At 39.5% G+C, this 13,617-nt stretch overlaps 1 protein-coding gene across 3 annotated transcripts in view; it reads right to left on the bottom strand.

Annotated features, from left to right (window-relative positions):
- Positions 1 to 13,617, bottom strand: part of FAM120A (family with sequence similarity 120A) — a 123,836-nt gene that overhangs the window by 97,086 nt on the left and 13,133 nt on the right. For all 3 annotated transcript variants that reach the window (XM_045023216.1, XM_045023215.1, XM_045023213.1), the window contains exon 2: positions 6,081 to 6,327. In XM_045023216.1, coding sequence (XP_044879151.1) covers positions 6,081 to 6,147 — 67 coding nt within the window. In that variant the 5' untranslated portion in view covers positions 6,148 to 6,327. The remainder of the gene's footprint in view (positions 1 to 6,080; positions 6,328 to 13,617) is intronic.

The following is a 13,617-nucleotide window of genomic DNA, read 5'->3' as shown; positions in this document are numbered from 1 at the left end:
TCAAAGGGATGCCACAGCTAGCCCTACTGATACCGCTAAGGAAAAAATCTCCGACAACCATGCACGTAGGCATGTACACACCTAGAATGGAATCGACATGAACAAGCACTCGAAGAAGAAAATGTTGTTACAGAAAGACAATTATTTCAAAACCTGAAGGTCCTATATTAAGAGCAAATTATTAACTCTGCATTTCCATATTTTTCAAGTCCAACCTTAGCTTTGAATTTTCAGATTAATGTAATTATATTATCTAAATTTTAATAGCTGAAGTGTTCTAAATTTTTTCTGAAATAAATAATCTGTATATACTATTCTAAATCTGTCTAAGTTTTATATCTGGAGTCACTACAATTGGGAGATGCAGCCTCTACAGAAGTTAATAAGATATCTTCTTAAAGCTTCAACTGAAGACACTTAACCCTGTCTCCCATCCTGGCTGTTTCTTTCTGAACTCCATGTGATGCACTTGGGTATCTAAAACTCTGCAGCCATCTCCCAGGTTTAGTTAATACTCCTCAAATGACTTCAAGCTAAAACAGACACTTTCCAAAAATAATTGAATACCAATTCACTGATGCCAGTAGAAAAAAACAAATCTGAAGTAACTGGGCAAAGCCATTTTGAGACAAGGTTGCTGAAAACCATTGGGAAACTTTTGTAATATTGAGGACTGTTCTTTTTAAAAGCTCTCGTGTTTTCCAAGTGGCCTACCCAATTAGCTTTGAAAAACCTTTCCAACAGAAGTCTGACCCTCAGCAAACAATATGCATAAGAAATATCAGGCAAATTGGCTTAGTCTGGCAATGCTAAGTGAACAAGAGGTTAACATAAAATCCTACTTTCAAAAACGTAACTAAGCCACCATCTGAAACTATTCTCTCCCCATATTTTCATTATATTTGCTAATTTTAATATGGGCTAATTTTAAGATAGGTTATTAAGCAATGCAGTTCTACTAATTATTTAGTAAATACTACCTCAAGTCAATTGGTTAGCCTGGGAATGAAAAAGGTTGGCAAGTTAATGACTAAGCTACGTGGTCATTTACCACCTAAACCACTTTAGCAAAGTGGAAAATTATTTAAATAATTTTGATCTTCCAAAGCATAGTACATTGCAATCAGACAAAAAGGATTGAAGAAATGGGAGGAAACATCTTGAATAAAGCAAGAACATGATTCACTGTTGACAGCATCTGAAAATGGATTTTACAAAGCATGAGAAGAAATCCTAGCAGACTCAATTAAATTTAACTGTCATAAATGTAGCAAAGTATTTTTTTCATATTTAATACGTTTGTAAAAAGCTACAGGCTTAGTCTCTAGTGCTGTCAATATATTTAAAGCAGGATTTTTCAAACTTTTTCACTGCTTCGACATTTTAGGGTATGTCCACACTACAGTTTCCATAGCAGCACCGCTACAGCACTACAGCTATGCCTCTGTAATGCCATAATGTAGACGCTTCTTACACTGACAGAAGGGGTTTTCCATTACCACCACTCTGAGTGGCTGTAGTTAGGTCAACGGAAGAATTCTTCTATCAACCTAACTGTATCTACATTGGGAGTTAGGTCAACCTAACTATGGTGCAGAATTTCTCATAGCCCTGAGCAATGCAGCCAGGTCAAACTAATTTTTCAGTGTAAATCAGCCCTTAGCCTTTCCTTCCCATTCACAAATCACATATTGCTGTGGCAACCACAGCAACTGTTTACAAGGAAAATTAATATTAGGAAAGTAATGTATTTTAGCTGACTTGAGGGAAACCAGTACCTTGCTGTTAGTCACCCTCTCCACACCACTAGAGGATGCCCTCTGGATCACAGTTTGAGGACTGCCAACTTTAACAACAACTGCAGAGACAAAAGCAGTTCAAAATTCTTCAAACTAATCGAATGGAATATCTCACTCCTTACCTGAATGGACAAATATTTAGTCAACATGCCCATTCAAATCCTTCACTTCCTGCTGAGACTGCCATCAAGGAGAGAAATGATATTGTGTGTCCTCATGTGGCCATTAAGAACCAGACTAATATTAAACAGTTTTCATAGAGCAATTACTTCATCACTACAGACCTCTAGGTCACTTGAGCCCAATTTAAGTAAGGATTAGTAAACCTCAACTCAAGGCTGAAAAAGCCACTCAACGTGGACAAGTAGGAAGCTTTCCTGGGTGATTCCCATCAACTTCAGCAGGATCTAAGATTTCATTTTTAAAATAATTATGTTTCTAGCCCTTGGGCCTGATACTCTTGTGTCAATCTGGTTAATTCTGATCATAGAATCATAGACTTTAAGGTCAGAAGGGACCATTATGATCGTCTAGTCTGACCTCCTGCACAACACAGGCCACAGAATCTCAGCCACCCACTCCTGTATCAAACCCCTAACCTATGTCTGAGCTACTGAAGTCCTAAATTCTGGTTTAAAAACTTCAAGGTGCAGAGACAAACTGCTATAATAAATATATGCACATGATCATTTCTCAAGTATAGAATTTTTAAATAAAATTTAAGATATGCAGTAGAAGATGCAGCTGCACTTAAGTACTACGTCTGATATATCATACATAGAAGATACTACAAATTACAAAATGTATCTGAAGTTCTTTTACCAAAAACAAAAAAAAACAAAAAAAAAACCAAAAAAAAAACCACCAATCCTGTTGTTTGAGAAATAGCATGTGAATGAGTAATTAGACTTCTTATACTGCATACGCACAATGGGGAAGAGATTAAGGTTACACAAGCAACCTTAGCTCCGCTATTTCCTGATCTGAGTGCTTAACTATGTAACCTCATTTTTTTTTCATTTTTATTACATTTACTAGGGTTTTTTTAAATAAAAAGGTTAGACACCAATTAAAGATATTGCCCCATATAAGGAATACACTAAATAAGACCCCTCTACCTCACATTGTGCTTAGTTTTCCACTGACCAAGGTTCACACAAGGTTTTCAAGTATACAAATCAATACTTACCGAGTGGATCCAAACTCCCACTGTTTTTGAGTTGGATCAGACGCCTGTAAGTGCACACACTACCCAAAACAGGGTGTCTCTGGCAGCATCTTAACTGCCCAGTATCTGAGGCACTCTCCTTCCTACAATAAGCAGCTAAGTTAAACCTGAACAATACAAACTGTGTTCTCTAGTTAGAGAAAACTTCAGGAGAAGATTGAAAAAAATCATACCCATACGCACATCACAAAGTGTGATTTTTAAGCCCCCAAAATTGATCCAAATACTTTGCTGCAATACTCAAAAGCACTTCCCTGCCAAGTTACAACTTTTTAACCCCAGCCATTTTGTTTTTTTAATTTTTATTATTATTATTATTATTAAAGAAAGGTCACCATTTGTCTTCACTCTGTTCATACTCAATAATGGTGGAGCCTCTCTCACCCTCAAAGTTTCAAGAACAATTCACCTTTGGGTAGCACCGGGTATAGAAACTTTCAGCCCAAAAGGTGAACTTCAACAGGGAACTAGCAACACATTAAAAACAGAAACACTAAGGGCTTGTCTAAACATGGAAACTGACTAGCATAACTATATGGTGAAATAATTATTCCACCGTGGCTATGCTGGTATAACGCTTCCATGCTGACGCACTACTCTGAAGTAAGTGACTTTATTCTGATATAACAGTAATTTATTCTGGAATAATTGTAATTGCTGTTTAAGATACTATCTTAATTGTAATTATTCCAGAATAGAATGTTCTCATATAGCCATAGTAGAATAATTATACCACTACAGCAGTGCCGGTTATTTTCTCTGTGTAGACAAGCCCTTAGGCATCCTTACCACCAAGTGATTCCTTCACCCCATCTATGAGGTTTAGAGGACACGTGGAGACCACATGAGTCAAGTCTGAGACATCTGTCAAGACATGCAGCCCACCTATAGTTTTATTCAGGTTACGTAAGATGTGCTGCTTTTAAACATTTACCAGATTACATACAACTTTCACTGTATTTAAGATATGATTAGAATTACACACTATCTTTCAAGAACAAGTAATATCTCAAAATACTGAGATGACCTTAGTGACACTACGCCCAAATAAACCAACAACCCTTCCTATAAACCTTTATAAAAGTTTATTTATAGTACTGCAGTGCCTAAATTCAGTAATATTCATTACAATATTCAAATACAAACAGCATAATACTGATAAATCTGCAGACTCCTAGAGTTCAAGTGCCCAGAGTTCATACAGAACCTTTTCTATAACTACATCACTCAGACTCTAAAAAATAAGAAAACAGTAAAACCAATCAGGATGTTAGCTCAATGGTTATTCACGGTCTGAACCAATACGAAGCAAGCCACAAAAATACCTGGTAACTTTTTTTGTTTCAAAGAGCTAGTGTCTTGTTTTATAAGTAAATTTCAGTGGAATATACTTCAAAAAACTTACAAGCCATTCAAAACATTAAATCACAGAAAGGCAAGGTTTTCTCTGCTAAAAACAAATTTTAAGGACTATTTTGTTATTTAAAGTGTCAGTTTAGACAGATTCTAGCAACAGCAATACCAACCACCACCCACATAAAACTCCTAGAATCACTAGCTGTTTTACCAGTACTTCATATTAACAACAATTTATCAATTTGGGGAGTAGTGTTGTTAACTATTCTTGACACAGAAAGAAAACAAGAACTGACATGACCAGAAATATTATCTATTTCCTGCATGGTCCCACTGCAAGTGTTTTTTGAATCACTCACTGCTGTATGGTTCTTTCTATTCTTATGTAAAGGATTTCACCTTTTAGTAGGGAAAATATTAGCTTTGACAAAGTATGTGTGTATATGAATTTTAGTGTTTACTAGAGCACTGGCACATCAAGAGAGTAATACATAGCCCTTTTCATCTATAGATTTCAAAGCACTTGAAGTATTATACTCATTTTACAGATGAGAAAGAACTAAAGAGGTTATGCAATTTGCCCAAGGTCACTCAGCAAGTCAATGGGAGAGGTGGAAATAGAATCCAAGTCTCTCGGCCTAGTCTGGTGCTCTATCCAGCATACCATGATGGAAAACGTTTATTCATTACTTTTTGCCCAGACAGAATTTAGAATACCAGTCTATGTAAGTTTTATTCTTTGGAGGTCTCCCGTAGAAAACCTCAGTGCTGCAATGATACTAGTGATACAGTAAATGGCAAGTCAGTAATAGAACAAAGTGCTAGAATGGTGTGGGCGGTACTGTGCTGCTAAAAGTGACATCTTTCAGATGAGACATGGAACTGAGATCTTCACTAGTTGGGCTCATTAAAGATTTCATGGCATGTACCATCAGAGGCAGGAGAGTGTTCTAGCCAAACTCCAGCGGAGATAGTTACATACTGCCTACCAGTACTTCCCTGCAGTTTCAATTAAATACAGTACTTTTCAGTTCTGGACATAAACTATCCTGTAGTGAAACAGTTGCTCAGACCCACCTCAGTGACAGAGAAGTGATCCAGGCAGCTGAGGCACTACTAATGCTTGTACAATACTCATATCTGAGATAAAAAGTACTCTGGAAGTGCAAGATAACTACACAATTCAACATTTTTAGCATGAATGGATAGAGTTCACAAGTACATCTGTCTATCTGAAAACTTACTTAGACAAACCATGGTTATTAAAAGTAGAGCTTAAATACAGTGTATTAATATGACTAAAGCCATCTGAAAACTTTGATCCCATTCATGAAGTAAAATGCTTTGGCTACTGAGAGCTTTTGCAGAACTCCTACTTTATTTCCATAAAAGATTTGCATTACTCTTTTCACAACCTTTGTAGCTATTCACAGAGCACCTCTCTAGACTCAAAAGTTGATTGCATTCACAGACATGCGCAAGTTAGTGCCACAAGGAACCTAAAGCTGCAGTGAGTATGGAATGACAGAATATAATAGCTCAAAAACAATGGAAAGGGAAACAGGTCATACAAGGAAAGAGCTTTGTTAAAGATATTATACACATACATCTTTTACAAATCATTTATTGTTAATATAAATATAAGTTGTAAGTTTCACTAGTCACAATATGTAAAATTATCTTATTATTTAACCTACCTAACAGAGCAGCAAAAATAGGAAAGCGGTTTGGATTCAGGTCCAGTTGCTTGGCAACTTCATGCATCAGATATTGGCTTGTTGTGAGACTTTTCCCATTACGGCTCAGTTTTAGGGCATGGGCACTGAAATAGTAAGGGATGTTGCACAATGCATAATCGGAGTCATATGCAACCAAACCATGGAAACCTTTTTCTCTGCAGAAAGCGATTACTTCTTGATGGTGATCCTCAATGCTCTGTGCAACCTAAAAAAGAAGAGAAAAAAGCATTAACAGTCTTTTCTCATATTTAGTATGATAAGCTACAGATATGGATCTCAGTGTAAGGCAGTGGTCCCCAACCTTTTTCATCTGGCAGCTGCCAGACGACGAGCCACAGAGGACCGTGGCGGCGGATGAGCATCCGCTGAAATGCCGCTGACAAGCGGCAACATCAACAGGCGTCACCGCCGAAATGCCACCAACAAGTGGCAACATCAATAGGTGTCACCGCCGACAAGCAGCGTCATCCAGAGGCGTCGCCGCTGAAGTGCCGATGATGATGCTTGTCGGCAGCATTTCGGAGGATGCTCGTCCGCTGGCCAGTACACAGGCACACTTAGACGGCCCAGCGGGCACCATGGCACCCGCGGACACCACGTTGGGACCCCTGGCTTAAGGAGAACCTGAACATTTGGAGTAGGATTAAAATAAAACAAAGACCCAAAGAATGCATTTTGAGCAGAGATTTCATACAATGCTATAGGTAGCATGTTGTGAAAACACTAAGATCTGAAAGGTATTTAGACAGAAGTGATACTACTTAAAGATAGCTCAGCATTATTGTATTATGTTACATTTTAACAGTTTTTCAAAATACACACATACACTACTACACCAGTCAATATCAGCCAACTTACGGAAAAAAGATTCTCAAGGATGTACTTTCCTAATCACTGAAAGGACTAGAACAGAGTAGTCCCAATGGAGGCAAAATTACAGAAGACTCAAGTAAGTCAAATAAAGACCAACTTCTGACATTGGCAATAAGCAAACTTCCTGATCAGACAACAAGGGGCTTGTGTAACAATAATTTTTAAAATAGTCAGATAAGTATCCAACACTCCACAGTCTGCCCTTCCATACACTGAACTTCCAATGACTCCAACAAGTTACAGGAACCACAACTGCAATATCAAGCCCGGAACAAATTAAAAAAAAAACAAACCCACTGTGTTTATGAAAACTTGCTCCTTTGTCCTCTGCTGTTACCTACATCCCGAACTATTAGTCAGTGATTTGGAAAAATGCCGAAAGCTTTCATGCTGGTACAACCTACTCTCAACAAGCATCTGAATTTAAAAGTAAAATGCCTTGAGATACCTATTCAAACCCAAGAAAAATAGCAAACACAACAAGGGTAAAACAATAGTTCATTTCACCACAATACATATGTTTATATAGTTATAAACTTAGACTTACATGCCCCTACACCAGAGGTGCTACCCCTCCCTGAACACCCCATACACCCCGGATGAATCCGAATCCGGATGAAGTAAAGGACAAGTTTTATGAAGATCTTGATGCCCTACTCTCATCCGTGAAGCGTACCGACAGGCTGATTCTACTTGGCGATTTTAACGCGAGAGTAGGATCTGATCACTCTGCCTGGGATGGCGTCATTGGAAAAAATGGAATCGGCAAATGTAACAGCAATGGCCTACTACTCCTGAAGACATGTGTGGCTCATGATCTGATCATTACCAATACTATCTTCCGCCTGCCCACTCGCAACAAGACGTCCTGGATGCATCCACGCTCCAAGCACTGGCATCTCATTGATTATGTCATCGTGCGGAGGAAAGATAGACAGGATGTAAGGGTGACTAAGGCCATGCCGAGTGCTGACTGTTGGACTGATCATAGACTCATCATCTCTAAATTAAGCCTTTACATCAAGCCAAAGAGACGTCCGCAGGGAAACAGAGCTGTGGTGAAAAAGATTAACGTCAGTAAACTGAGGAACCCCAATACAGCAGCTTTACTAGCAGAAGATCTTGACAACCAACTCTTAGAGCTGCAATTAGAGGAAAATGCTGAGAAGGACTGGGAACGCTTCCGGAATATTGTGCACTCTTCTGCACTAAAGGTTCTTGGACCCTCACACAGGAAACAGCAGGACTGGTTTGATGAAAACGATGAAGAGATCAAGGCCTTACTTGCTGAAAAGCACCGCCTTTACCGTGCTCATCAGAACGACCCGTCGTCATCAGCTAAGAAAAATGCCTTTAACAACACTCGCAGGACCGTACAGAACAAGCTTCGCAAGATGCAGGACTCCTGGTTGAGTGCCAAGGCAGGTGAAATCCAGATGTTTGCTGATAGAAACGATGCCAAACGGTTCTACGAAGCCCTCAGATCCTTGTACGGCCCTCGGCCCTCAGGGAGCTCTCCTTTACTGGATTTAGATGGTGTAACTCTCATTACTGAGAAGACTCTGATTCTACAGCGTTGGGCTGAGCATTTTCAATCTGTACTGAACCGCCCATCTTCCATTAATAACGAGGCGATTGATAGAATGCCCCAGGCGGATATCAACCACAGTCTGGACGTTCCACCATCAGAGTCTGAAATCCTACAGGCCATCAGCCAGCTGTCCAGTGGCAAGGCCTCAGGATCTGATGCGATCCCAGCAGAAGTTTATAAGGATGGTGGTGCAGTGCTTGTTGACAAACTCACTCAACTGTTTCAGTCCTTCTGGAATCAAGGGTCTATTCCTCAGGAATTGAAAGATGCATCCATCGTACACCTCTACAAGAGGAAAGGAAATCGAAAAGTCTGCGACAATCATAGAGGAATATCATTGCTTTCCAGCGCAGGCAAGATCCTTGCACGAGTGTTGCTGAATCGCCTGATTGACCACCTGGAACAGGGTCTATTACCCGAGACACAGTGCGGCTTTCGTAAAGAGCGTGGCACTGTGGACATGATCTTCGCAGTCCGACAGCTCCAAGAGAAGTGTCAAGAGCAGAATCGTGAACTGTACACCATCTTTGTGGATCTCACTAAGGCTTTTGACACTGTCAGTCGTGAAGGTCTGTGGCGTATCATGTCGAAGTTTGGGTGCCCTGATAGATTCATCCTGATGGTACGTCAGTTCCACGACGGCATGACGGCTCGTGTTCTGGACGACGGAGAAGCTTCAGAGGCCTTTCCCGTCACAAATGGCGTCAAGCAAGGGTGTGTGTTGGCACCGACCCTGTTCAGCATGATGTTTTCAGCCATGCTGTCAGACGCCTTTCAGAACAGTTCCTTGGGAGTCAGCCTGAGATACAGGACTGATGGGAAACTGTTCAACCTGCGAAGACTCCAGGCTGTCACCAAGATAAAGGAAACTGTGCTACGAGACCTCCTTTTTGCTGACGATTGTGCCCTGAATGCTGGATCAGAGCAGGAAATGCAAGCCAGCATGGACAAATTCGCAGCAGCATGCGATAACTTTGGCCTTCTTATCAACATAAAGAAAACCGAAGTGATGCACCAGCCAGCTCCGAAAGCCCAACACCAAGAGCCCATCATCACAGTGAAGGGGCAAAAGCTGCAAGCAGTGGACCAATTTACATACCTTGGCAGCACCCTCTCCCGTGCAGTGACAATTGACATCGAGGTCAACTGCAGAATCGCCAAGGCAAGCTCTGCATTTGGCGGACTGCTGACCAACGTGTGGGACCGCCGTGGAATAAGCCTTGCTACAAAGCTTAAAGTCTACCGAGCAGTAGTGCTAACTACCTTGATGTATGCCAGTGAGACCTGGACTGTATACAGGAGGCACGCTAGGCAATTGAACCACTTCCACACGACTTGCCTCCGCAGACTTCTGAGGATTCGGTGGCAGGATACGGTGCCTGACACAGAAGTCCTTTCCAGAGCAGGCCTGCCATCAGTTTACACTCTGCTTATGAAAGCCCAGACACGCTGGGCAGGCCATGTTGTGAGGATGCCAGACCACCGCATCCCCAAACAGCTCTTCTATGGTGAGCTGTCTCAAGGAAAGCGATCGCACGGGGGACAAAAGAAGCGATACAAAGATACGCTGAAAGCCTCTCTTAAGTCCCTGGATATCGACATCACCTCCTGGGAAACCCTGGCACAAGACCGATCGACATGGCGTACGCTGATCCACCAAGGCTGCCAGACATCTGAAGCTAGAAGGATAACACTAGCACAAGAGAAGCGAGCACTCCGTAAAGCCAGAGCTGCAAATGTTGTAACAGTGGTGCCCACGCATGTCTGCCCGACATGTGGCAGAACATTCCGTGCCCGTATTGGCCTTACCAGCCATTTGCGGACGCACTGTGGACAGCTCACAACCTGATAGATGTTAAGGTCTTCTTCGAAAACGATGGACGAACATCATCATCATCAAACTTAGACTTAGTGATAAATTAACCAAATTTAAGTGTTAGTTTGTAAGATGCTTGGGACATGGATAGTCTTTTTGTTCTGTGTTTCTACAGCACCTAGCACAACAGGATCCTGGTCCATGACCAGGTCTCCTATGCAGTATGATAACACATATAATAAAATAAATAATTATAATAGTTCTATCACTCTTCAGTCAAATCAGAATAGTTTAAACTAACACTTTATTACTTAGTAAAAAAGAAGCTTTAGTTCTAAAAGCAAATTTAAAAAGTTGTTCGAACAAAGCAGCCCTTGTGCTCTGAATATTATTCCATATTATCTGCATGTAATACAGTCACACTGTATTGATCTTCTATTGATATTCAAGCTTCTCGTAAGGATACCCCAGTATAAGTTCAGATTCACACATGTAACTTCATGACTGACTCATATTTAGAAACTTGAGTTACTGGACAGTCAGCATCTTACTCAGTATTTTGTTTATATAGCCAATTTAAAGTTTGCTAAAACGTTCAATTTTCTTCAACTTTTACCTAGTTTCTTAGGGAAACTATGTTTGGTATATTTGTTAAGTATCAAGGGATGAGGAAAAAGTTATGCTCTTCTATGTTTCACTTTTTCTATCTTCATCTTTTAACTCCATGTCAAAGTTATCCTGATTGCAAAAATCTGCATTTAAGGTCAATGGTGCACAAAGCTTCTCAGTGCATTCCCTTGCTTCTCAAAAGTACCCATCGTAAAGGTAACATCTTAAGAGTTGTTTCATAAGTATCTAATTAGTTACATCACCATTTGGTGTGGTATGTGTGGCTGTTTTGTTCATGTCCAAGATAGACTGAAAAACTCCTTGTTGTAGGTGATCAAGCTGTCAAAGATGACTCTATTCACTCAAAAAGAAAAATGAAAGAGTTCAAAAATCAGATCTATAAAATGTTTTAACCTGGGAAGGTTACTAGCACAATTTTTATGATTAACTCTATTACATTTTTCATAAGTATTAGCAAGTTATATGTATCGTGTACATGTTGGACTTATATTACTGAACTGTGTTTAAGTAACACAAATAATTAAGCTGTTATATGATGAAGAGCTGTAATGGCTGCCTGTCAAGGTACAGCGAACTTTCAACTTTACCAAAACCGGATACAAGGGCCACAAAACGGGTATAAAAGCTAGAGATAAGAGGTTTAAAAGTTGCACAAATCAAACTAGTTGGAACATGCATGTTATGCCAAAATAAAGCACAAAGGTGAAAATCAGAAATCTGAAGGGGGAAAAAAAAAAGCAATGTAACTTGAAACAATTTTCAGCACTTAAAAAGGCAAAAAATTAAGTTTAAATCTAAGTCATGTGTAAATGAGGACAGAACAGGAAAAGAGAAAATAGTTTTAAGATTTACTAGCTGACACACACGGAAAAGAAAATGAGGTTCTGCCAAAGCACTAACAATGCTAGGTCCCGTGCACTGCTTAATCATTTAAATTCTAACAAACGTGTTTGGCATAAAAACAAGTTTCTGTTTCATGAATTACATTTCTTTCAATAGACAACAAACAAAAGTTCACGACAAAAATAAGGATCTGTACAACATTTAATATCTCAGAGAAATCTGTGTTAGCTTATGCTGAGCTGAAGTAATCTACAAATTCTTTAAATCTGCTCTGGGTGGGAAGTATTTACTTTTTTCTTAGCACAATAAACTGAGCTAATGGACAGTTTGTAAGAGTGCAGAGAGGCCATAAATCACAACTGTTTTCAATAAGATTACTGAAGATTAGTTCATATTTAAAACTTGTTACCAATGTTCTCAAAACAAGCTTTCTTGAAACATCAAAATAAAATAAGACATTTCATTCTGCAATGAGGTTGTATTGCCTTATGCACATGCAAAAAAAATTAAACATGCAAGTTTGATTTACTCTTGCCCACCCAGAACGTTGGCAGAAACTGTGGGGTAAGTAGAATGTGAAGGGGTTTGGGATAAGGGTTAAAGAGAAAAGTATATTTGAGAACTATAAAACAGAACACCAGAACTATGATCAATAAAAGAAAATAGTGCATGAGAACAAAAAAGTAGCCAATTTTGAGTTTAAAATATATATATCTATATATATATATATATATATACACACACACACACACACACATATATATACACACTTGAAAATAAGTTATTAATAAAAAGCAGGAAGTTTATGGTCTAATCTTAAAATTATCTATATATACACCCCTATCTACACAGCATCTTAGTGGGTTGTATAAACTGATTATCTATTTGGATTACTAACAAATTCTCCCCATTTCACAGAGGGCTGGCCAGTTCAAAGAAATAGAACAATATGGAGCTGCCTTCTATCTCTAGGTCAGCAATTTTAATCTCTCCAACATTGGCAGTGACTAAAAAAGGATTACTCTTTGATAACTTTCAAGTGCTTTGGTGGGATAAATCCAGCTCCCTAAGAGACGTGTTTCCACAAAACCCACCAACTGATCCTTTATTCACAATCTCAGCAAAAAGGCCAAGGATTCAATAAGTATGAACTGTCCGCTCCCCACTAAAGTTGGTTCCTTCAGGTCAAGTTGTAGGCATGTTGGCAGGGGACTACAGAAAAACTCATGCTGCAGCTCCTCTTTTTTGTGGACAGCCACAAAGCTGTCAAATTAAGCAACTTTAAATACATTAAATGTACTCAAAAGAATAGAAACAACACACAAATCCAGTTTACATATTGCTTAAGTGACTATGGCTATGTCTACATTAGAGATCTTACAGCAGCACCGCTGTAAAGTCTCCTGTGTAGCCGCTCTATGCTGACAGAAGAGAGCTCTCCCATCAATATAATTAAACCAACCCCAACAAGCAGTAGCTATGTCGGCAGGAGAGCATCTCCTGCCAACATAATGCTGTCCACACCAGCGCTTGTCTGTGAAACTTATGCCAGTCAGGGGTGTGTTTTTTCAGATCCCTGACCAACAAAAGTGCTAGTGTAGATATAGTCAGCCACTAACAGCTAGTTAAAACTTATTACTAATTTGCTGCATGTTAATCAGCTATCAATGCCAAAACAATCCATTTCATCTATTAAAAAAAGTTAGGAAAAAACCTTTATTTTACTGCTCAGAAATCCTCAG

Source organism: Mauremys mutica, chromosome 7, assembly GCF_020497125.1.
Source record: "Mauremys mutica isolate MM-2020 ecotype Southern chromosome 7, ASM2049712v1, whole genome shotgun sequence".
NCBI lineage: Eukaryota > Metazoa > Chordata > Testudines > Geoemydidae > Mauremys > Mauremys mutica.
The sequence above is the reverse complement of the archived record's forward strand: the minus strand, read 5'-3'. Positions and strand labels throughout refer to the sequence as shown.